We start from the raw sequence: 27,638 nt of genomic DNA on the forward strand, positions 1-27,638 counted from the left end.
CACCCCTATCAGACCACAGCAAAATCACAGTCTACTTGAACAGAGCAATACTCAATCATGAGGCATCAAAGCCAAAAGAACTGAATAATATTAAGAAATGCTATAGATGGAAGGAAAGTAGTGTTGAAACCTACCAAAAAACAATTAGGAAACAACAAATTCAATCCATTCTAGACAACTTCCTGGACAAAACGTTCCACTGTAATAGTGAAGGTGTAAACTTGGCAGTAGAAAACCTAAACAGTATATTTGACCTCTCAGCTTCCCTATCAAATCTAAAAATCTCTAACAGAAAACCAAAGAAAAGTAATAACAGTGATAAATGGTTTGATGAAGAATGCAAAAACCTAAGAAAGAAATTGAGAAACCTATCCAACCAAAAACATAGAGACCCAGAAAACCTGAGCCTACGCCTTCACTATGGTGAATCACTAAAACAATACAGAAATACACTACGGAAAAGAAGGAACAGCATGTCAGAAATCAGCTCAATGTAATTGAAGAATCCATAGACTCTAACCACTTCTGGGAAAATTGGAAAACACTAAACAAACAACAACACGAAGAGCTATCTATCCAAAACGGAGATGTATGGGTAAACCACTTCTCCAATCTTTTTGGCCCTATAACAGAGAACAAACAGCAAAAAAATATACATGATCAAATGCAAATCTTAGAATCAACTATTAAAGACTACCAGAACCCACTGGATTCTCCAATTACATTGAATGAACTACAGGATAAAATACAAACCCTCCAACCCAAAAAGTCCTGTGGTGTTGATGGTATCCTCAATGAAATGATAAAATATACAGACCACAAATTTCAATTAGCTATACTTAAACTATTTAACATCATCCTTAGCTCTGGCATCTTCCCCAACATCTGGAACCAAGGACTGATCACCCCAATCCACAAAAGTGGAGACAAATTTGACCCCAATAACTACCGTGGGATATGCGTCAACAGCAACCTTGGGAAAATCCTCTGCATTATCATTAACAGCAGACTAGTTCATTTCCTCAGTGAAAACAATGTACTGAGCAAATGTCAAATTGGCTTTTACCAAATTACCGTCACGACAGACCACGTATTCACCCTGCACACCCTAATTGACAAACAAACAAACCAAAACAAAGGCAAAGTCTTCTCATGCTTTGTTGATTTCAAAAAAGCTTTTGACTCAATTTGGCATGAGGGTCTGCTATACAAATTGATGGAAAGTGGGGTTGGGGGGAAAAACATACGACATTATAAAATCCATGTACACAAACAACAAGTGTGCGGTTAAAATTGGCAAAAAAACACACACATTTCTTTCCACAGGGCCGTGGGGTGAGACAGGGATGCAGTTTAAGCCCCACCCTCTTCAACATATATATCAACGAATTGGCGAGGGCACTAGAACAGTCTGCAGCACCCGGCCTCACCCTACTAGAATCTGAAGTCAAATGTCTTCTGTTTGCTGACGATCTGGTGCTTCTGTCACCAACCAATGAGGGCCTACAGCAGCACCTAGATCTTCTGCACAGATTCTGTCAGACCTGGGCCCTGACAGTAAATCTCAGTAAGACAAAAATAATGGTGTTCCAAAAAAGGTCCAGTTGCCAGGACCACAAATACAAATTCCATCTAGACACCGTTGCCCTAGAGCACACAAAAAACTATACATACCTCGGCCTAAACATCAGCGCCACAGGTAACTTCCACAAAGCTGTGAACGATCTGAGAGACAAGGCAAGAAGGGCCTTCTATGCCATCAAAAGGAACATAAAATTTGACATACCAATTAGGATCTGGCTAAAAATACTTGAATCAGTTATAGAACCCATTGCCCTTTATGGTTCTGAGGTCTGGGGTCCGCTCACCAACCAAGAATTCACAAAATGGGACAAACACCAAATTGAGACTCTGCATGCAGAATTCTGCAAAAACATCCTCCGTGTACAACGTAAAACACCAAATAATGCATGCAGAGCAGAATTAGGCCAATACCCGCTAATTATCAAAATCCAGAAAAGAGCCGTTAAATTCTATAACCACTTAAAAGGAAGCGATTCCCAAACCTTCCATAACAAAGCCATCACCTACAGAGAGATGAACTTGGAGAAGAGTCCCCTAAGTAAGCTTGTCCTGGGGCTCTGTTCACAAACACAAACAGACCCCACACAGCCCCAGGACAACAACAACAACAACACAACTAGACCCAACCAAATCATGAGAAAACAAAAAAGAGAATTACTTGACACATTGGAAAGAACAAACAAAAAAACTGAGCAAACTAGAATGCTATTTGGCCCTAAACAGAGAGTACACAGTGGCAGAATACTTGACCACTGTGACTGACCCAAACTTAAGGAAAGCTTTGACTATGTACAGACTCAGTGAGCATAGCCTTGCTATTGAGAAAGGCCGCCGTAGGCAGACCTGGCTCTCAAGAGAAGACAGGCTATGTGCACACTGCCCACAAAATGAGGTGGAAACTGAGCTGCACTTCCTAACCTCCTGCCAAATGTATGACCATATTAGAGACACATATTTCCCTCAGATTACAGCGATCCACAAAGAATTCGAAAACAAACCCAATTTTGATAAACTCCCTTATCTACTGGGTGAAAAACCACAGTGTGCCATCACAGCTGCAAGATTTGTGACCTGTTGCCACAAGAAAAGGGCAACCAGTGAAGAACAAACACCATTGTAAATACAACCCATATTTATGTTTATTTATTTTCCCATTTGTACTTTAACTATTTGCACATTGTTACAACACTGTATATATACATAATATGACATTTGAAATGTCTTTATTCTTTTGAAACTTCTGAGTGTAATGTTTACTGTTAATGTTTATTGTTTATTTCACTTTTGTTTACTATGTACTTCACTTGCTTTGGCAATGTTAACATACGTTTCCCATGCCAATAAAGCCCTTAAATTGAATTGAATTGAGAGAGAGAGAGAGAGAGAGAGAGAGAGAGAGAGAGAGAGAGAGAGAGAGAGAGAGAGAGAGAGAGAGAGAGAGAGAGAGAGAGAGAGAGAGAGAGAGAGAGAGAGAGAGAGAGAGAGAGAGAGAGAGAGAGAGAGAGAGAGAGTACTCTGAGTACGCTGTATCATGTTGTGGGGGACTGAGAGACTAAGGCAGGGAGATTAGGTAGGGGTGACAGGAGGGAGTGTGACCCATCAACAGACAGCCTCTAGACCAGTGCTGTGTCTCACGCTAGCTCCTCTTTTCTTATCTCCACTCTGATACCCAGTTTACTTTGAAGTGTGTTGAGAGTTGATAGGAAAAACTAATAGGAAATTGTGTTTTCTAGCTAAGGTTCTTTAGCTTGCTGGGTCACTTTTGGAGGTTTGCCAATGTTGGTGAGATTGTAGGGATATTATTCAAGTCTATACAGTTGAAGTCAGAAGTTTACATACACCTTAGCCAAATACATTTAAACTCAGTTTTTCACAATTCCTGACATTTAATCCTAGTAACAATTCCCTGTCTTAGGTCAGTTAGGATCACCACTTTATTTTAAGAATGTGAAATGTCAGAATAATAGTAGAGAGAATGATTTATTTAAGCTTTTATTTCTTTCATCACATTCCCAGTGGGTCAGAAGTTTACATACACTCAATTAGTATTTGGTAGCATTGCCTTTAAATTGTTTAACTTGGGTCAAACGTTTCGGGTAGCCTTCCACAAGCTTCCCACAATAAGTTGGGTGAATTTTGGCCCATTCCTCCTGACAGAGCTGGTGTAACTGAGTCAGGTTTGTAGGCCTCCTTGCTCGCACACGCTTTTTCAGATCTGCCCACACATTTTCTATAGGATTGAGGTCAGGGCTTTGTGATGGCCACTCCAATACCTTGACTTTGTTGTCCTTAAGCCATTTTGCCACAACTTTGGAAGTGTGCTTGGGGTCATTGTCCATTTGGAAGACCCATTTGCGACCAAGCTTTAACTTCCTGACTGATGTCTTGAGATGTTACTTCAATATATCCACATAATTTTCCTTCCTCATGACGCCATCTATTTTGTGAAGTGCACCAGTCCCTCCTGCAACAAAGCATCCCCACAGCATGATGCTGCCACCCCCGTGCTTCACGGTTGGGATGGTGTTCTTCGGCTTGCTAGCGTACCCCTTTTTCCTCCAAACATAACGATGGTCATTATGGCCAAACAGTTCTATTTTTGTTTCATCAGACCAGATTACATTTCTCCAAAAAGTACGATCTTTGTCCCCATGTGCAGTTGCAAACCGTAGTCTGGCTTTTTTAATGGTGGTTTTGGAGCAGTGGCTTCTTCCTTGCTGAGCGGCCTTTCAGGTTATGTCGATATAGGACTCGTTTTACTGTGGATATAGATACTTTTGTACCTGTTTCCTCCAGCATCTTCACAAGGTCCTTTGCTGTTGTTCTGGGATTGATTTACACTTTTCGCACCAAAGTACGTTCATCTCTAGGACACAGAACGCGTCTCCTTCCTGAGCGGTATGACGGCTGCGTGGTCCCATGGTTTTTATACTTGCGTACTATTGTTTGTACAGATGAACGTGGTACCTTCAGGCATTGTTGGAAAAATTACTTGTGTCATGCACAAAGTAGATGTCCTAACTGACTTGCCAAAACTATAGTTTGTTAACAAGAAATTTGTGGAGTGGTTGAAAAACTAGTTTTAATGACTCCAACCTAAGTGTATGTAAACTTCCGACTTCAACCGTACATCAGGGCTGCCCAACCCTCTTCCTGGAGATCTACCGTCCTGTAGGTTCTCAGTCCAACCCTAATTTAGCACATCTGATTCAGCTAGTTAAGGTCCTGTTGAGCAGCTAATAAGTAGAATCAGGTGTGTTAAATTAGGGTTGGACTGAAAACCCACAGGACGGTAGATCTCCAGGGAGAGGGTTGGGCAGCCGTGATGTACATATTGATATGTTGAAGTGTACAATGAACCTTCAGTTGTTTTGATGTTGTTGACTGTCTGTCACTATCTCTGTGGTGAGAGAGGAGAAGGGAGATACAGGAACATTGTTCTGAGTGACTTTTGTTTTTTACATTGTATGCATTTGGCAGAGGCCACAGGCAGATATGGAGGAACTGATGACTCACTGTAACACATGGCTGTGTGGCGTTATCAGCTCTTCTCTGTGCTTAGTACACTGGGTTTCTATGGTGCTGTCAGCAACACTAAAACAGCACATTTGGCTTTTGCTTGGTCCCTCTATCTAACTGATTTGTGCTCTGAGCATAATGTATGCCGTTGTAAAATATAACATTTTACTGTACTCTGTGAGTGTGAACATCCCTTACAAAAAATATTGCAGTCAGAGTGCAGTTTAAATGTAGTAACTGCGTCCAAAATACCACAGTCGACTGCAGTTACTGCACTTTTACTGCAGTTTCAAAACTGTAATCATTTTTTGTAAGGGCGTCCCTTTTCATGTTTAAATTAAAAAGTGGTAAATCAATCAGGTCCTACCAAAGCCAACGGCACCCTTTGTTACATCACTTCTCCATGTGAAAACAGCCGAACTTCTCGTTTCATTCACTTTAACCTGAGCCTTAGATCAATCTGGCTCAGTGATATGTATCCCCTGTTCAGGGTCAGAGGCAGCACTGACCATTTCCCTTCCTCTTGGAGGCGATGTTGTTTTAAACCCGGTGTTAACCACAGATTGATCAGGGGACTGAGAGGGTATTTAGGGGGGCTGCTATCAGTCATAGATTCTGAAGGCGGGCTGTTTCTCCTGGCCTCGCCACTTTTGATCGAACCCCTCTTAACTACTCCACTGGGTAATGCATAGCCAGAGTAATATGTCTTGGGTCAGTAATTTATAGTTTTCTTTTTTCCTCTGAAATATATTTTTGGGGGAGGTCTGAAGACCTATTGACTAGTCATGTTTTAATCCCAGATCATTTGTTGTTTGCCGTGGGTGGGAAGAAATACATTAGAATTGTATTGGGAGGCATTCTTTTTATTTTACTGTTATTTTTCAAAATGGCTGCTTGGACATCTTCAGAATGCCTGTGCGCTACTTTGGGAGAGATATCTGCCTTCGCAAAAAATGTTGTCCCAGAAATGGAGTGAGTCAGAGAGCACTCTGTTCTCTTCATCACCACAACCTTATCATTTCAACGACGTGAATAGATTCAAATGGTGCTGGATTTATCGTAAATATGGATTTATTAATGACCAATTACTGCACAACTGCAGGTCATGGTGCAAACTCTTAGTAAATATGTCCTCTAACTCAGGCAGTGAATCAGCCTCTGTGTGTCCAGTCCACCCGTCCCTTCGCCACAATACCTAACACATATAGGGACTGTGACACTTACTCCGCAAACGTCGTGAAAAGGGAAAACGTTGAAAGGATCATTCTTCATCCAGGCCATAGTGAGACATCCGTTGCGTCACACTGTCTGAAAACAGAATAACAGCAATAATGCTTAATCAGCACTCCATGTCTGTTGAGTCAAGCAACAGGAAGTGTGTTAATATAAGAATCTGTCCTGTCTGTTGTTGTATGCTGTCTGTATCGTCGTGTTGATTTCTTCACTTCTACAGGGTTGTGAGAGTCTGCAGTATGTATTTCTCAGTCTAATGCCAAAGGTAGGACTTTCTCCGGTAGCTTTAATCCCCTGGATAATGATAAAACAGAGCACACTCTGACACACTGGGCTATCCTTTCATGACAGACTCTCCCCCCTCTCCCTTTCTCCCCCTCTCCCTTTCTCCCCCTCCCTCCTTCCCCCAGGTTTAAAAAGTTGAATCAGAGGTCAGTGACTTTCTCTAGGGTACCGGACTGAAATTCCACATGGTGGAGGTGGTGGTAGGAGGGGAGGTGGTGACGAGAAGCGGCCCACTAACCTCACTCAATTCCTGGGTAGCAGTTCCCTGAGGCAGGCCCTAATCCTGCTGGGGCCTAGCCCACAACCCAGACCAATGCAGAGCAAAGTCAGATATAACCTATTAAGTGGATTTTCAGTGGACAGCAAGCCACAGTCATGATAGGAGAAACAGGGTGTGGAGCTTCTCATCAACTCCCTTCATCAGGAATGTGGCAACCGCTGGATTACTTTGACATTCTTTCAATACATTATCATCATTAAGAGCCTCATGTTTAGGGTCATGCATCTTGAAGTGGCGATCTGCGATTGCTACATCTATTTTAAATTAATAATATATACCTATTGATTCTTGAAGAATATACAAGTAACTTATAAATGCCTGATGAGCTTAGTTCAACTGTTTAACCCCATCAGAACCCAAAACAGAAGCATGTTTTACTCCATTGTTTTTAAAGTAATTGTAAACAAACACTATAAAGCTTCACAACATGGTTAAAACTATCATTTTGATATCATGGATGGTCAGTCATTGCATCCATAGCCACATCTATGAATGTGAGAGTGGTTACATTTCTCTACCCAATTCGCTTTGTTGTTGTTTGAACTGCAGATTGCCACTTTAAATTATGAGGGAACTTTTGATGTGTATTAGATGCAGGGTATTAGTGAGGCTTGGTGTCAGAATTGGAGTCAATTAAGTATTTAATTCAGTCAGGAAGTGAATGTAAATACCTGTTGTTGTTTGTTTTTTACATGTATTTTCTAAAACACCACATTTACATTTTTAGCAGACGCTCTTATCCAGAGCGACTTACAGTTAGTGAGTGCATACATATTTCATACTGGCCCCCCGTGGGAAACGAACCCACAACCCTGGCATTGTAAACGCCATGCTCTACCAACTGAGCTATACGGGACCTACGCCCTTGATACCCTTAAATGACCTAAACTACTTTTTTTTTTTAATCAATTGTTTCCACGTGTGTGTTGGTATATTATCAGTGAGCCAAAGGAGGCATAGCAAATTGGCCAGTGTTACCTAGTGTTGAATTTTCAGTGTAACATTTCTAGTGGTAATTCAGGTGTTAAATTAAAACTGCAATATGAAACTTTTTGGGCGACCTGACAAAAGTCACATAGAAATGTGAATAATAGATCTGTCGTTCTCATTGAAAGCAAGTCTAAGAAGCGGTATATCTGTTCTATGTGCGCCATTTCTATGCTTTCCATTTTTTAAGTTTAGTTTTTGTGTCTTTTACATTCGGTTTGTACACCAGCTTCAAACAGCTGAAAATACAATATTTTTGGTTATGGAAAATATATTTCACAGCGGTTTTAGATGGTACAATGATTCTCTAAATTACACTTGCTTGTTTTGTCATATAAACTGAAATTAGGCAAACTTAGCAATTTTAGCAACCAGGAAATGGAGGAGATATTTCTGCATAGTGCATCTTTAACTCTAAGTGTTAAATTAAAGCTCATTGGGGTAAAATAATCTCAGTGTTGGTCTTAATAACCAGTGTTAAACCAAAACCACGCCTATTACTATCATATTTCCCAGCATGCTCTATTGCAGGTTGGTTTTTATAATTGTTTGTTTCAATATCTATGTTTTTGCATTGATTGATTAATTCATCTTATGCTACTCAAATATAAATAAAAACATTCTAAACTAATCCTAACTGTTACTTGGACTCATCACACCCGTAATGGAAATGGTTATTCCAGTTTAGATGCTTTAGGTAGCCTCATATCTTAGTCTTCCCACCCGGCAGTCATTCTGAATCCAGGTTGCGGGTGACTAAAAATGCAAAATGTTGCATATAGCCACTCTGGTTGGATTCCAATACGAATTACACATCACTTTGCTAGCCAGCATAATGTGACTTGCAGGTCTGATGTTGCCTGTAAACCATGAGTTTCAGGTCACTGTATTAGGGTAAAACTAGGCCCTCAAAATAAGGCCTTATGGATTATGTGTTGTATTGTGTTAAATCATTTCATTTTAATGATTACATATTCACTTAGGATCTCACTTGGTGAAGGCCACAGGACTGAAAACAACCATGTCTCTGTCACTAACAATCATGGGTGGTAACTCCACAATTCACTGGAAAGGGGTTGACCTGAAAAGTATGGACTAGTAGAGACACTGGACCAGTGTTACATTTGACACTCTCAGCGTTGATTTAACACTGGAGAATTTGCTGTGGGGGGAAACCTTTGAATCTTCATGAATCTTCAGAAGCTATGGTGTTTTCCAGAATTCCAGAATCCTGTCACTCCATTCCTCTTTGTCCCAGTCCATCCAAACCTGGGCCATCACCTCTCTAGTCAAAGATAAACGTTCCTTGCCAAGCCAACCAGTATAATAATAAACGGCAGCAGCAGCGAAGATGCTCTCATAAGCGTCAATATATATTTTAATAAAGTTCCATCCAATTCAAATTATCCAATTCATCCAGTGAATAATTCGTTTGAATTTCGTTTCGTTCAAGAAGTGAATATGAACGATTTATTTTCATTGTAGACTAGGCCTACACATTTCTTAAAATTTAATTTAAGGGGATTGTGAATTTTACCCATTACACAGTAAGTAAGTAGGCCTATATAACAATAGATTCGTAATAATTGTGTTATTTAATAAGTAATTAAAATAATTACCGGGAAATGTTTTTAGGCCTATCATAATTTTAACGTGGAACCATTTGTAATTTCATAAAAAGTCTAATAATAGACTATATTTAGGCTTTTAATTAGACGCTATATTTTGTAATAATTTGATCAACTTTTCGATGATAGTGGCATTTATCTATCGACACAAGTATTATTTGTAGATTTTTATGTTGACTGTGAGCTGATCTTTTTGTATTTTGTGCTTATTGGCAGCGAGTACGTCTCTTGAGGAATGTGGATGAAACACTCCCGCACGGATGAGCAGCTGGGCCCTCGCAAAGCTCTCATGCTCTCCCAAAGCTGTCATCAAGTTTGACACGAAGCTTTGGCAAAAAAAAGTGTGTGTGCTGTGCTCCAACGGAACACTGGTAATATATCTTTATATATAAAAGAATGACAAAGTTGTGCAAAATAAGTGGACAATACAGCAGATCAAACAGAAGCTTTTATTGAATTGCTGTATTTTAGTTATTTAACATATTTTAATAGCCTGATAAAAAGGTTAATTGTAATTGTAAAATGTCCAATAAGCTCATATGTAGCAGACCTAGGGAGACTTTTCTGTGTGGGAAAAATATCAGAATAAAAGGAAATGAAGGTAATCCATGTTCAGAACAATCCATGTTTAGAACAATCCATGTTTAGAACTTTTGATCAAAATTGATGAAAAACAAACATACAAGCAGCTTAGTGAATGTGTGTTTGCCTCATAGACTTAGATAGACATCGCATCATTGTATCTGTCCCATTATGATGGGCAGGGCCATTGAGGCCATCTCCATTTTGAAGTAGTCCATTTTCTTCTTCTACTACTTCTATCACCTCCCGAGTGGCGCAGTGGTCTAAGGCACTGCATCGCAGTGCTAGCTGTGCCACTAGAGATCCTGGTTCGTCTGCTAAATGACTAAAATGTAAAATGTATGAGTTGGCAAACAAACTGAAAGGGTGCACACTGCCACCTGGAGCGTGTTGTTTGAACAGGTACAAATATTTTTTAATTTTTGTCATTTAGCAGATGCTCTTACCCAGAGTGACTTACAGGAGCAATTAGGGTCAAGTGCCTTGCTCAAGGGCACATAGACATATTTTTCACCTAGTCAGCTTGGGGATTTGAACCAGTGACCTTTCGGTTACTGGCTCAACGCTCTTAACCGCTAGGCTACCTGCCACCCCCTCTCTAGTCAAAGTTGTGCCCCCTGCAGTTACGGAATGTTTGCTCACAAGTATAATTCATTGGCTGATCCCTCCTGGAGACCTTCCTTAACCAATAGGTAGTCCCATCCAGTTGACATCTTCAAAATGGTGAAAGTCCTCCATAACGCTGCCCATGCTAAAATGGGATTTTGGGCAATAGAGTCCTCTATCTATCTCTATGGTGTGTCTATAGTGGATAAAGTGAAGGAGTCATCCATTCTCCCTTTCGGTCCTTGCTCCTCCCCCTGGCCTGTGAGTAAGGCAGTAGAGCCGTCAGCAGTGTAAGGAAAAGCAGACATCACACTCAGAGACAAGGCGCTGTTACTACTAGACACACTCCCACGCAGCACACCATCCACAAGGTATCTCTGGCCTGTCCACTGAACTGACAACCTGAACACTCTACGACTCCTTTTGAACGATCGCTGAAACAGACTGAAACAGAGAGGATCCAAAATAAAAAATATGTTTCGTTGGTGGACTGTTTGACTGTGCATTTGGTTCCAGGTTCAATCGCATCGAATTACATCGAAGAGAAGAGAAGTCGCCTCGACAATTACTTTCAAGCTTTTTCTTCACTGTTCCTTAGGAGGCTCTTACACCCAGTGTTGCTTGTTATATAGTTTTATTTTTCGACTATCCTCCCCTCTGCGCTTCAGGAGTCTGTTCCAGTCTGCTTCTCAGGTGGTTGTGTTTTCAGGGTCCATCTCCTGCCACCCTCCATGATGCTGACTGAGCCGTATGGGATGATGGGGTCCATGGGTTCCGACGTGCGAGACCTGAGCTCCCTCTTACCCCCGATGCCCTCCGTACCCTCCCTACCAGTGAGCAGCGGGGGTTGTGGCCTGCCCGTTGGGGGTGCCCCTCAGTGGGCACCTTACCTGGACCTCCACCCTGGCTCTCCCTACGGCTCCCTGCCCTCCCATCACTCCCTCATCAAGCAGGAGCCTGGCTGGGGCTCCACGGACCCTCTGGAGGACCCTCACTGTGGCCTGGGGGCCTTCACGTTGCACTTCTCTGGCCAGTTCACTGGGACAGGCCCCTGTCGGGTTGGGGCCTTCGGGGAGCCAGCTCCAAGCCAGTCCAGGGTGTTTCCTAATGGAGCCTACCTCCCAGGCTGTGTGGACAGCCCACCGTACCCACAGGAACCAGGGTAAGGCTGCTCTCTGCTCCCCTCTCTCCTCCTCCATAGCTCACTCTATCCTCTCTAACCCCTCTTGAATTCAGCTCAAACTAAGCTGTCTACTCCTCACCGCTCAAGGCCAAAGATCTCTACATCTGCATTGCTTGCTGTTCTGGGTTTTAGGCTGGGTTTATTTATAAGCACTTTATGAGAATTGCTGATGTAAAAAGGGCTTTATAAATACATTTGATTGATTGATTGATTGTTAGGCCATCAGCGTTGCACCTACACTTTCTGATGTCAGTGATGGTATGTGTCTGTGTATTTCTCATGTGACCGTGCAGTACTTCCTGGGTCGTTGTGTGTGTGTGTTGGAGTGTGTCTATTTGTATTGGGTGTAATTGTCCAGTGTTGATGTTTGGGGCTTGTTCATAGTGTTGTGTCTGAACAGGATGTTTTGTACTACACAGGGTCATTCTGCCCTATACAGGGAAGAGAGCTGTCAGCTTTCCCACCGCTGGCCCGACTCACAGAGCTAATGCAACAATATGGCCAAAGTGTCTCCCTCAGCCTGTATTCAACATGCTTAGTTTGACTTTTATTCTCAAAGAACGGGGTGCTTCAAAATAATGAAACATAATAATACAAAAAGCAGTATTTAAAAAAGACCACATTTAAATACTGCTATACATGTATTGTTGATAGTAATATCCTAGTTAAAGGGGCAATTAGCGGTTGAAACAATAACAAAGTGTTTTCCCCACCCCTGTTTCGGTAAAAAGCTGAGGGATTGGGCTGGAGAAATGTAACCACTCTCAAATTCATAGACAGAGCTATGGATGCAAGAACTGCCCATCCATGGTATTAACACTATAGTTTAACGATGTTTTGAGGCTATATACTGTAGTGTTTATTTACATGTACTTTGTTTACAAACATTGTAGCAAAACAAGCTTATATGTTGGGTTCTGGTGCGGTACGACAGTTGAACTAAGCTCATTAGGTATTAATAAGTTATATTATTTAAGAATCAATGGGTACATATCAGTAATTAAAAAATACCAAAATGGATGTAGAAACTGCAGATTTCCCCTTTATTTTCCTCCCAGTTTTATTTTAGGTTGAAATAATCTTGAAATCTAAATCTAAATAATGCTAAAAACATTGCAAAACCTTTTATCAACTGTTTGTATAACTTACGAATTAATATTATTTTGGTGCTGTAATTATCAACAGTATTTTTTTAAACCGTCTTATTTTTTATTCAACTAATTTCAAACCATCAGCTATTTAAGTTAATTTGATCATTTCTCATCATACTGAATATACATTTGTGTTTGTAAAAAATCATTCTAATGTAAACGGGGACATTGTTACATCATATTAATCCATGACATAATGAACTGAATCTGTTTTTACCTAGCTATCACAAAATAATGTTGTCAACGACAGACACATATTCTACCTCATAGATGTGGTGGCTGGTACAAAAATATTATATCTATGATAATAAGCATGATAAAGTTGTTGGTCCACAAAATCTATTTATAATATAAAATGTTGTCTAGGCACGGAGCAACGTGTAGTGCTAGGACACAGCCCTTAGCCATGGTATATTGGCCACATATCACAAACCCCTGAGGTGCCTTATTGCTATTATAAACTGGTTATCAATGTAATTAGAGCAGTAAAAATTAACGTTATGTCATACCCATGGTATACGGTCTGATATACCACGTCTTTCAGCCAATCAGCATTCAGGGCTCGAACCACCCAGTTTATAATACAATTTCATGTTCACTTTTCCATAATTAATTGTTCAACTCCAATTCAAATTCATAATGTACCGAACCAGTAGCTGAGATGATGGAGTAAATACAATATTGATGTGCATTTGAAAGATAGGCCTACCATGCACACTAATCTCAAATTAGGATTCAGTCCATTATGTCAGGAATTAATATGATGTAACATTTTCCCAGTTTAGCTACATTATTAGTGTTTTCCCCTCATTCAAAACAATGTAATCATCTTTTTTTACAAACAAAAATGCTAATGCAGTATAATGACAAATGATCAAATACAAATATTTATATCATAATGTTAAACTGATTTAAATGAATTTGTTTGGAAGACAACATTTGCCTAGTTGTACAGTTTCTTACTGTGTCTATTTACAGTCATGTTACTGTTTATTCGGTCCCACCTTAAACAAAGTACACCTTATAAAGGCTTTATATACCATACATAAAGGCTTCATAAGCAGTACATAAAGGCTTCATAAGCACTACATAAATGCTTCACAAATAATGTATAAGCGTATGTCATACTCTATAGAAGGTGTATAAAGGGTGACAAAACTATTGTAGGTTGAATTGCCAAATGTGACATAACGCACTATGCATGTTCATACACCATTTACAGAGTATGAGATAATTTTATAGATGATTTGTGAAGCGTTTATGTAGTGCTTATGAAGCCTTTATGTATGCTATATAAAGCCTTCATAAGTTGTTTAAAGTGGGAGCGTTTATTCTTCAGAGGTGTGAGGATGTTGACTAGTAAAGGTAGCAGTACAGTAGCCATTCAGGGCGTGGGAAAAGGACATTACCTTGGACCGTCACTGTCTGTGCCATAGAAATTGATAACACACGTACGCACAGCACGCACTAATGCACGCAGCACTCATTCATGCATGCACGCACACACACACACACACATGCACGCGCACATACACACGTGAAAACACGCACGCCTGATTCTTAGGATTTCTGGAATGTTGTAGCATTTGATGTTATGTGTTCTGTGTGTGATAATGTTTGGGTGTTTCCCTCAAAAACACATCAAATTCAAACACATTTTTTACAGACTAACACTTTGCCTTACTTTATTATCAAGACCTTGAGAGCACTTTTCCGCCCAATGGAGAAACATCGCCTGAGCCCAAATTGCAATGCTCCGCTCCAAAACAGGCTTTTCTAAATCATAATGACATATCGGGTCAAGATGTTTCTTCCAAGATTTACACAAAGCCTAAAAAAATATCTAGGGACTGTATTGCTCTCCAATTTCAGAATTTCCCATATTATTCATTATTTTCATTTAAAAACAAATGTTGAAATGACACAAGCGCTGACTAACGGGTTTCTTTATTAGTCCCAATAGTATTTTGGGTCTTGTTCCCCCAAGATCTGACCCCAGAAGATAAGAGGGGAATGTTTAACAGATATTTATCTGAATTTATATTTAATTTCTCTGTTTCCTGTGTGCTATTATTGAGACTTTATCAAATTTGACAACAGCAATAAACATTATTATTTGTCAACAAAGAAAGTCTATTTTCAGTATTGTTTCATACTTCCATTAGTCATATAGGGTTTAGCCTGTGTGATTGGTCATGTGAGTCTGATATAGCGTTTAGCCTGTGTTATTGGTAATGTGAGTCTGATATAGCGTTTAGCCTGTGTTATTGGTAATGTGAGTCTGATATAGCGTTTAGCCTGTGTTATTGGTAATGTGAGTCTGATATAGCGTTTAGCCTGTGTTATTGGTAATGTGAGTCTGATATAGCGTTTAGCCTGTGTTATTGGTAATGTGAGTCTGATATAGCGTATAGCTTGTGTTATTGGTAATGTGAGTCTGATATAGCGTTTAGCCTGTGTTATTGGTAATGTGAGTCTGATATAGCGTTTAGCCTGTGTTATTGGTAATGTGAGTCTGATATAGCGTTTAGCCCATGTGAGTGATAATGTGAGTCTGATATAGCGTTTCGCTTGTGTTATTGGTAATGTGAGTCTCAGACCCACTGAACACTGAGAGTTTGTTTATTCTGTGGAAAGTAGTTTTTGATTAAGTGGTTTGAGGGTCAGTGCAGGACTTTAATGGCTCCAGTGATTTAGAGACGTGTAGATGAGTCAGTCTCCTCAGAAACTGTCCAACACTCCCCTTGACTCTTGTCCTGCTAATGTCATGTTTGGGTGAGAGTGTGTGTGTGGGTGTGTGTGTGTGCGTGTGTGTGTGTGCAAGTGTGTGTGTGAGTGTGTGTGTGCATGCGTTTGTGTGTATGAGCAAGTGCAGACACACATACCACTTTGTCCTTAGATTTACTGATCTTCATATTCTCTGGATGCCAACTTTCCTCTTCAGCTTTACTGAAATCGTGAATTAATACCTTCCAGTGAGGCAGAATTCAGTAGTGTGATAAACTTACTACTGTGATGTTGCCAGGGACTTAGAGCCGCTGCTATGGGGATTCAGATATCCGTCCGGCTCCTGGAGACTCACAGTTTCCTCCAAAATGCTACCATAATGATGAAACTGAGAAACTATTGTCTTTATAATCTGTCTTTTCTCTGTAGGTTATGGGACAGTAGGTCTGGACGGGGCTCCCAGCTATGGTCACACTCCGTCTCACCACTCCCCTCAGTTCTCCAGCCATTCCTTCAAACACGAGGACACCCTGTCCCCTCCGACTACCATGGGTAACTATCACTGTCCTTAACACTTCCTGTCCACCTGTGTGTATGATAGTGTGTGTGTGTTTTAGTATTTGTGAACGTGCAGCAGGTGAAAGTTAACCTCACAAACAATGAGGACTCTGAGGTCTCAGCAAGGTTAGTAAGGAAGTCACCCAGAGGTTGCAGGGCTATAAATTACTATCATCCATTCTCTCTCCCTATCTCCCCTCAATCTCTCTCTCTGTTTTTAACACTACCTCTCGCAATGCTCTTATTCAAAGCTGCGTATGTTTTCTGTTCATTTTGGTCAAATGAATATACTGGCTGTGGAAATGATAACTTAAGGAAACAGCTTTATGAGAGACTTTTTGGAATGTTTGACCACCATCAGGGGACCAATCCACAACTGAACCAGAGAAGGAACTATGTAGATCCTTTAAAAGGAGATTGATTGTTTTACCACCTCTGGGAGGACTGGTGTTTTGATAATTGTTTAGAGGAAATGTGTTTTTATGGGTGTTTGTGTGGGTGTGCGTATGTTTGCATGTATGTCTGTCTGTGTGTGTGTGTGTGTGTGTGTGTGTGTGTGTGTGTGTGTGTGTGTGTGTGTGTGTGTGTGTTTGTGTGTGTGTGTGTTTGTATGTCTGTGTGTTTGGGGGGTGAGAGAGAGCGTTTCTCTATAACTGCTGGGGATATGGCAGCACACATAGTCAGCTGGTAAAACTGTTGACAGACCAATCTGGTGTTATGTTGAGCATGTGGTTTCATAGCGCTGTAACTACTGTCCAACAGGTCTTTATGCTAATTCATTGGTTTGTTTGTCTGATTTCTTTACTGTATGCTATGCAGGTGACCAGCAGTACCTTGCCCCTCCCACTATGTTTGGTTGCCACCCCCCCCCAGAGAACTGTCCAACCAGCCAGGCTCTACTGCTGAGGAACTATAACAGGTACCTCCTCATCACCTTGGGTCTTTATAGCTTGAGATCCATACGCCTGACTCCCATATCATTACATTGGACTGTACATGCTTGTGCTACCGTTGCTGGGATGCTATGGTTCATTTTGTCTACATAGTTATTTTGGATCGAACTCAAGTGATGATCAGAGATAGATACTTGTATTTATTGTCCTGTATTTATATTTAAACCAGGAAGTCCCATAGAGATAAAAAATATATATATTTCCAATGGCCTTTGATGAGCTCCTCAAATGTCATTCTGTCTTTGAGAGGGAGGAGGAAGTTAAGACCGAAAGAAGGAAGTGAGATTACCAGGGTAGGAGGGAAGTGAGATCACCAGGGTAGGAAGGAGGTGTACGTGTGAGACTGTACACAGAGCTCAGCTATATCAGCTATATATATATACAGTTGTAAAATATAAGGAATGTGAGAGGAAAGACAACATGTGAAATGGGGGAGTGTAGGGGAGGAGAGGAGAGGGAGAGGGAGAAGAGGAGAGAGGTGGAGAGAGGTGAGGTGGTGGATGAAAGGAGAGGAGAGGGAGAGGAGGAGAGAGGAGGAGAGAGGTGAGGTGGTGAGGTGGTGGATGAAAGGAGAGGAGAGGGAGAGGAGAGGAGAGGAGGAGAGAGGAGGAGAGAGGTGAGGTGGTGGATGGAAGGCGAGGAGAGGGAGAGGAGGAGAGAGGAGGAGAGAGGTGAGGTGGTGGATGGATGGAATGCGAGGAGAGGGGGAGGAGGAGAGAGGAGGAGAGAGGTGAGGTGGTGGATGGAAGGCGAGGAGAGGGGAAGGAGGAGAGAAGAGGAGAGAGAGGAGGAGAGAGGTGAGGTGGTGAGGTGGTGGATGGAAGGTGAGGAGAGGGGGAGGAGGAGAGAGGAGGAGAGGGGGAGGAGGAGAGAGGAGGAGAGAGGTGAGGTGGTGGATGGAAGGCGAGGAGAGGGAGAGGAGATGGAGAGGAGAGAGGAGGAGAGAGGTGAGGTGGTGGATGAAAGGAGAGAAGAGGGGCTAGAGAACAGGAACAAGAGGCCGAGTTGAGAGGAAAGGAGAGGCTGCGAGGACTCACGTCAGTCCATTGGTTTTTCTGTAACATGGGGGGATTTCATTTAACCCAAAACATCTCAGCAGGCAAACTGAGCCAGGATTCTTCAAACGCTGACCTCAGTTTGCTTTTGGAGAGGGGGAACAGAAGGAACCCAAACGACAGGAACAGGATCTGATAAGACAGGATGAGAAGATTCCCCCTCTCCCTTTATAGCCAGGACTTCCATCTCCCATCCCAGAGCTGGGAACCATCAGATCAAAACCCAACACACCCACACACACCCAATGATACTGTGAGGACAGAGTGATGTCATGCACTGGTCCACCATGTACTAGGCACGGGCACACTCACCCTTGCTGCCTGTGGGTGTGTATCACGTCTCTCTGTGTGTGTGTGTATGAATGTGTGTGTGTGTATGAATGTGTATGTGTGTGTGTGTATGAATGTGTGTGTGTGTGTTGTAGCCAGTGTAATCATCTGCCAATGTGACTAATGGCTTCACAGCCCAGTGTTTTTAATGAGCTCTTTGAGGAGTGGACTGGATGTGTTCATAAAGGAAATATGTGGGGTTTCCCATACTGTGATATCTTCATTATCCTTATCCAAAAACAAGGGAATGAGGGAGGGAGGGAGGGAGGGGGGGGCTTTCTGACCGCAAAAGCAAATTGTCCAGCCATTATGCACCCCCTCTGTCTCTTCTCTGTTCAACTGATTTCAGTCAATCAATCAAATTATATCAGTATAACTTTTGTTAATGTCTCGTGGTCAGACTAAGTAAACCAAATTATGCAAGATTTGAGTTCTGGGTTAACCAAGATAAAGCTTTTGTTAGCTTTAATAATTAAATTAATTAATTAATATGACTTTAATGGTATGTACAGTAAATGATGTGGAGCTGTAATCTTTCTGTCTGTGTGTGTTTTCCTCAGTGATAACCTGTACCAAATGGCCTCTCAGCTGGAGTGTGTATCATGGAACCCTGCAAACACACTGTCCACCATCAAAAGGTACCAAGCTGAATGAACTATGCATTCCTATTTGCATGGTCCATCAATGTGTGTTGTGTGTGTTGTGTGTGTGTGTGTGTGTGTTTAGCTTCCTGTAGTATATTTCTTTAGCGTAGCCTTGACCATAGTCAGGGAGGTAATGGAGGAGGAGGAAGAGGAGGATGGGAGGAGGGAGGAGGGATGTGGGAGGTGGTAGGAGGGAGGTGGAGGTGGAAGGAGGAGGGAGGAGGAGGAGGGAGGAGGGAGGAGGGAGGAGGGTGTGGGAGGGGAGATTTGGTCTGTTGCTCAGGGGGAGAGAAGGAAGGGGATCAGAGTACTCTCTCTCTCTCTCTCTCACTCTCTCTCTCTCTCTCTCTCTCTGTCTCTCTCTGTCTCTCTCTCTCTCTCTCTCTCTCTCTCTCTCTCTCTCTCTCTCTCTCTCTCTCTCTCTCTCTCTCTCTCTCTCTCTCTCTCTCTCTCTCTCTCTCTCTCTCTCTCTCGTAGATAGATGCATCACATATCTGACTGTACTCCCCCACCCTCCCTCTCACTCCAACAGGAATGACTGGAAGAAGTGTGACATCACTGACTGTTAGAGTAGCAGGTTGTTAGATTAGTCTTGTTGTCATGGTACTCCATTGTGCTCACCCCGGCCTCATGTCTGTTCCCCTTACAGTCATGGGACAGGATATGAGAGTGATCCCACGGCCCCCCCTCCTCCGGTGGTCCTCAGCTGTAGTGCACAGTACCACATCCACACACACGGCGTCTTCAGAGGACTACAGGTCAGGGTCCGAGACACACCAACGCACACAAACACACACAAACACACACACGGCGTCTTCAGAGGACTACAGGTCAGGGTCCGAGACACACCAACGCACACAAACACACACAAACACACGGCGTCTTCAGAGGACTACAGGTCAGGGTCCGAGACACACCAACGCACACAAACACACACAAACACACACACGGCGTCTTCAGAGGACTACAGGTCAGGGTTCGAGACACACCAACGCACACAAACACACACAAACACACACACGGCGTCTTCAGAGGACTACAGGTCAGGGTACGAGACACACCAACGCACACAAACACACACAAACACACACACGGCGTCTTCAGAGGACTACAGGTCAGGGTCCGAGACACACCAACGCACACAAACACACACAAACACACACACGGCGTCTTCAGAGGACTACAGGTCAGGGTCCGAGACACACCAAAACACACAAACACACACAAACACACACACGGTGTCTTCAGAGGACTACAGGTCAGGGTCCGAGACACACCAACGCACACAAACACACACAAACACACACACAGCGTCTTCAGAGGACTACAGGTCAGGGTCCGAGACACACCAACGCACACAAACACACACAAACACACACACACTCTGTGATCAACTCACTCTCTCTCTCTCTCTCTCTCTCTCTCTCTCTCTCTCTCTCTCTCTCTCTCTCTCTCTCTCTCTCTCTCTCACAGGATGTGCGGCGGGTGCCTGGTATCACGCCGTCTGTGGTGAGGTCATCAGAGACCAATGAGAAGCGTCCGTTTGTATGTGCCTACCCCGGCTGCAATAAGAGATACTTCAAACTTTCCCACCTGCAGATGCACGGCAGGAAACACACAGGTCAGTACACCCCACATAGACAATATACTGTACACCCCACATAGACAACATACTGTACACCCCACATAGACAATATACTGTACACCCCACATAGACAACATACTGTACACCCCACATAGACAATATACTGTACACCCCACATAGACAATATACTGTACACCCCACATAGACAATATACTGTACACCCCACATAGACAATATACTGTACACCCCACATAGACAATATACTGTACACCCCACATAGACAATATACTGTACACATAGACAATATACTGTACACCCCACATAGACAACATACTGTACACCCCACATAGACAATATACTGTACACCCCACATAGACAATATACTGTACACCCCACATAGACAACATACTGTACACCCCACATAGACAATATACTGTACACCCCACATAGACAATATACTGTACACCCCACATAGACAATATACTGTACACCCCACATAGACAATATACTGTACACCCCACATAGACAATATACTGTACACCCCACATAGACAATATACTGTACACCCCACATAGACAATATACTGTACACCCCACATAGACAATATACTGTACACCCCACATAGACAATATACTGTACACCCCACATAGACAATATACTGTACACCCCACATAGACAATATACTGTACACCCCACATAGACAATATACTGTACACCCCACATAGACAATATACTGTACACCCCACATAGACAATATACTGTACACCCCACATAGACAATATACTGTACACCCCACATAGACAATATACTGTACACCCCACATAGACAATATACTGTACACCCCACATAGACAATATACTGTACACCCCACATAGACAACATACTGTACACCCCACATAGACAATATACTGTACACCCCACATAGACAATATACTGTACACCCCACATAGACAATATACTGTACACCCCACATAGACAATATACTGTACACCCCACATAGACAATATACTGTACACCCCACATAGACAATATACTGTACACCCCACATAGACAATATACTGTACACCCCACATAGACAATATACTGTACACCCCACATAGACAATATACTGTACACCCCACATAGACAATATACTGTACACCCCACATAGACAATATACTGTACACCCCACATAGACAATATACTGTACACCCCACATAGACAATATACTGTACACCCCACATAGACAATATACTGTACACCCCACATAGACAATATACTGTACACCCCACATAGACAATATACTGTACACATAGACAATATACTGTACACCCCACATAGACAATATACTGTACACCCCACATAGACAATATACTGTACACCCCACATAGACAATATACTGTACACCCCACATAGACAATATACTGTACACCCCACATAGACAACATACTGTACACCCCACATAGACAATATACTGTACACCCCACATAGACAATATACTGTACACCCCACATAGACAATATACTGTACACCCCACATAGACAACATACTGTACACATAGACAATATACTGTACATCCCACATAGACAATATACTGTACACCCCACATAGACAATATACTGTACACCCCACATAGACAATATACTGTACACCCCACATAGACAATATACTGTACACCCCACATAGACAATATACTGTACACCCCACATAGACAATATACTGTACACCCCACATAGACAATATACTGTACACCCCACATAGACAATATACTGTACACCCCACATAGACAATATACTGTACACCCCACATAGACAATATACTGTACACCCCACATAGACAATATACTGTACACCCCACATAGACAATATACTGTACACCCCACATAGACAATATACTGTACACCCCACATAGACAATATACTGTACACCCCACATAGACAATATACTGTACACCCCACATAGACAATATACTGTACACCCCACATAGACAATATACTGTACACCCCACATAGACAATATACTGTACACCCCACATAGACAATATACTGTACACCCCACATAGACAATATACTGTACACACACCCACATAGACAACATACTGTACACCCCACATAGACAATATACTGTACACCCCACATAGACAATATACTGTACACCCCACATAGACAATATACTGTACACCCCACATAGACAATATACTGTACACCCCACATAGACAATATACTGTACACCCCACATAGACAATATACTGTACACCCCACATAGACAATATACTGTACACCCCACATAGACAATATACTGTACACCCCACATAGACAATATACTGTACACCCCACATAGACAATATACTGTACACCCCACATAGACAATATACTGTACACCCCACATAGACAATATACTGTACACCCCACATAGACAATATACTGTACACCCCACATAGACAATATACTGTACACCCCACATAGACAACATACTGTACACCCCACATAGACAATATACTGTACACCCCACATAGACAATATACTGTACACCCCACATAGACAATATACTGTACACCCCACATAGACAATATACTGTACACCCCACATAGACAATATACTGTACACCCCACATAGACAATATACTGTACACCCCACATAGACAATATACTGTACACCCCACATAGACAATATACTGTACACCCCACATAGACAACATACTGTACACCCCACATAGACAACATACTGTACACATAGACAATATACTGTACATCCCACATAGACAATATACTGTACCCCACATAGACAATATACTGTACACCCCACATAGACAACATACTGTACACCCTACATAGACAACATACTGTACACCCCACATACAGTACTTTGCTTTACATGCTTCTCACTGGCCTGGAGGTTGTGATCATGATGGTGATGATGATGATGGTGGTGATGATGATGGTGGTGGTGATGATGATGGTGGTGATAATGATGGTGGTGATAATGATGATGATGATGGTGGTGGTGATGATGATGGTGGTGATGATGATGATTGCAGGAGAAAAGCCGTATCAGTGTGACTTCACAGACTGCGGACGGAGATTCTCCAGATCAGATCAACTGAAGAGACACCAACGCAGACACACAGGTCAGATCTCTCTCTCTCTCTCTCTCTCTCTCTCTCTCTCTCTCTCTCTCTCTCTCTCTCTCTCTCTCTCTCTCTCTCTCTCTCTCTCTCTCTCTCTCTCTCTCTCATCTCTCCCCTTCTTATGCCTTTCTCTCTCTGTCTCTCTACCCAGAGTTGAAAAAAATCTTTATAAACTCTTAACCCAACCTGTCTCTCCCTCCCTCCCTTCTCCCTCTCCCCCTCTCCCCCTCTCTCCCCCTCTCTCCCCGTCTCTCCCCCTCTCTCTACGTAGGAGTGAAACCATTCCAGTGCGAGACGTGTCAGAGAAAGTTTTCACGGTCAGACCATCTTAAGACACACACTCGGACACATACAGGTAAAACAAGTGCGTATACCTTTATTTTCTACTTGTTCCTCTGCTTTTATACTCTGGTAATAATCCTGGTCACTACACTGCTTCTATGATGTGGACCCCAGGAAGAGTAGCTGCTGTGTTAGCACCATCTAATGGTGATCCTAATGAAATACAACAAATTAAATAACCAGTAGACCTAATGATTACCTTAGTAACCATGCTAACAAGTGTATACAATTATGAAGCTTTTATTCATTGTAGATTTCAATAACAGATTAGGTTTATTTGTTATGGCTCAGCTCACCACTAAATCCCCTGCCACCCTGACATTTTCCTCTTGCTCCCTTCTCATTCTCCTCTTCATCCTCTCCTCTTTTCTCCTCCTCTCCTCTCCTCTCTTCTCCTCCTCTCCTCTCTTTTCTCCTCTCTTCTCCTCCTCTCCTCTCTTCTCCTCATCTCCTCTCCTCTCTTCTCCTCCTCTCCTCTCTTATCCTCCTCTCTTCTCCTCCTCTCCTCTCTTCTCCTCCTCTCCTCTCTTCTCTCCACTCTTCTCCTCCTCTTCTCTCCTCTCTTCTCCTCCTCTCCTCCCTTATCCTCCTCCTCTCCTCTCCTCTCCTCTCTTCTCCTCCTCTCCTCTCCTCTCTTCTCCTCTCAGGTGAGAAGCCCTTTACATGCCGCTGGTCCAGCTGTCAGAAGAAGTTTGCCAGGTCTGATGAGTTAGTTCGCCACCACAGCATGCACCAGAGGAACCTGACCAAACTACAGTCTGCCATCTGACCAGTACTAAACCGGTTTGGACTGGACAAGACTGGACTGGACCGTACCAAACGCATAGCCATCTGAGCCACAATGATGACTGGACCTAAGCCCACCGAGTGCCATGAGCGGAAAGTACAACTCAAATATGGCCTCCATTGCTCCAACTAAAGAACCCAGTTTCACCATGCACCCCTTTGGATGGAAGACAAACAGATCAATGCCACCTCAGATATATGCCACATCCGCCAATGAATATCAACGGTTACCGTAGCGTCAGCCCCTGATTACTCAGCACCAGGATTAATTGTTTTTATTGTTATAAATCAAATGGTTGATATTTTTCTTACGTACACAACCAGCTTCATCCTGAGCCATGATTAGGAATCTGCTGTCTTGGTGAGAAGAGAAATACATTGTTATTATTTTGTTGTTACATTGTATTATAATTGCACTGGCTTTATGTTAGTTTTTTTTTGTTGCCATAAATGTTTTACTACAGATGTAGGATCTTAATTTGAGACGGTTTGCTACAGCAGGAAAATAATCCTGCAGCAACAGGAAATGTAAATTATTATGCAGATTATAATTAATAGACATTTTAGTAAGGGTTGATACATTTTTCGTAAGGGAAAATCAAGTCTGAAATTTCAAAGTGGAAAGTATAAACTTCAGAAGCCTTTTTAAACCTCAAATACATGTCAAGTTTTATATTTCCTGCATATCAAATTAAGATCCTAGACCTGTATGGCAAGTACTGGAGCTAGACCATGTAAACTGGAGTTAGGAAACAGACAATGTCACTCTTTGTCCAACAAGACAACGAGTAAAACAGAAAATGATACTGTGATTGCTGGAGGAAATGTGTAAATCTTTTTTTGAATGTGCCAAAAGTGTAAAATGTCACTTCCTTTGTGTATATATGACTGCATCGCTATCCTTTTTAAACAGTGGCTTTGTATTTTTGTACTGTTCAAATATATTAAATGTTGATCTATTAGTCAGAGTTGTTGTGCCGTTTTCTGGTATGTGGTGTGGTATCATATCTCATATCAAGACATCTCACCCTTAGGAGGAGCCAACGGGGTTCAGTCTGAAATAACAGGACCCCTCCGTGATCCAGACAGGGTGCACGTCTCCCCCTCCTAAATCTCCCACACACATCTCCAAAACCAGGAACATATGGACCACCATACATCTCATTAGAAGAGAAACATGCAGTCTTCTGGATGTACTTGAATATGTTTGTAGAGAGACATCTACACCATTGGTTGGGCCCCATCACCACATATGAACACCATTGGTTGGGCCCCATCACCACACATAAACACCATTGGTTGGGCCCCATCACCACACATAAACACCATTGGTTGGGTCCCATCACCACACATAAACACCATTGGTTGGGCCCCATCACCACACCTGTAAAAGCCTACATATATCAAGGTGTAAGGCCGGGATTCTATCCAATCTATCGATCTGTTCCCACGTTCACATTCACGGTGAAAGCTTCACATGTCGGCTCAATCGGAAATACCTTTAAATGGCGCATTGTCCACAATGCTCCACGGATTGAAACCCGACCTAGATCTGTATGTTCACCATGTTCCCCATTCCTGACTCCTGAGTGATTCAAATGCTCTGCTGTTACACCCTGCTGCCACACGAGGGCAGTGTCTGCCTATCAGTGGGAATCAGGCGCCAAATTCTACGAAGTCAGCTTGATCTGAGATTATGGAATGAAAAGGAGGAGGGTTAAAGCTGATGTTACCCTCTGTTCTTACCAAGTACATTAGGATCAGACCAGTAGCTTCCCTAGTTCTAACCCTAATCCATCCACTTCTGAGCTGATACACCCCAAAACCTATCAGGGACCAGTTGTGAGGGGGAATTGAGTGTAGATGCAGAGAGGCAGTTTGGCAAGGCCTGTGACATAATGCATGATGTGGATGGAGTTGTGTGTCTGTGTGTGAGCAGGCCAGTAAGAGTAGCAGGGATCCAGTCATAGCATGCAGGTTTATAAAACATGAGTCAACGTTACCTCAGAGGGCTGCTGTATAGCTCTGTGTGGGTTAATGATGAGGGCTGCTGTATGTCTCTGTGTGGGTTAATGATGAGGGCTGCTGTATGTCTCTGTGTGGGTTAATGATGAGGGCTGCTGTATGTCTCTGTGTGGGTTAATGATGAGGGCTGCTGTATGTCTCTGTGTGGGTTAATGATGAGGGCTACTGTATGTCTCTGTGTGGGTTAATGATGAGGGCTGCTGTATAGCTCTGTGTGGGTTAATGATGAGGGCTGCTGTATGTCTCTGTGTGGGTTAATGATGAGGGCTGCTGTATGTCTCTGTGTGGGTTAATGATGAGGGCTGCTGTATGTCTCTGTGAGGGTTAATAATGAGGGCTGTTGTATGTCTCTGTGTGGGTTAATGATGAGGGCTGCTGTATGTCTCTGTGTGGGTTAATGATGAAGGCTGCTGTATGTCTCTGTGTGGGTTAATGATGAGGGCTGCTGTATGTCTCTGTGTGGGTTAATGATGAGGGCTGCTGTATGTCTC

At 42.4% G+C, this 27,638-nt stretch overlaps 1 protein-coding gene across 1 annotated transcript; it reads left to right on the forward strand.

Annotated features, from left to right (window-relative positions):
* Nucleotides 1-10,952: 10,952 nt before the first annotated feature.
* LOC121548212 (Wilms tumor protein homolog) lies at nucleotides 10,953-26,088 on the forward strand. Its single transcript, XM_041859593.2, is given in 10 exon segments — nucleotides 10,953-11,843; nucleotides 11,845-11,866; nucleotides 16,195-16,317; nucleotides 17,143-17,242; nucleotides 19,222-19,299; nucleotides 19,955-20,063; nucleotides 20,779-20,926; nucleotides 23,905-23,994; nucleotides 24,266-24,358; nucleotides 24,984-26,088. Coding segments are annotated over 10 exon segments (1,293 nt in total). The 5' UTR covers nucleotides 10,953-11,435; the 3' UTR covers nucleotides 25,106-26,088.
* The last annotated feature ends 1,550 nt before the right edge of the window (nucleotides 26,089-27,638 follow it).

This window comes from Coregonus clupeaformis, unplaced genomic scaffold (assembly GCF_020615455.1).
Source record: "Coregonus clupeaformis isolate EN_2021a unplaced genomic scaffold, ASM2061545v1 scaf0538, whole genome shotgun sequence".
Classification (NCBI taxonomy): domain Eukaryota; kingdom Metazoa; phylum Chordata; class Actinopteri; order Salmoniformes; family Salmonidae; genus Coregonus; species Coregonus clupeaformis.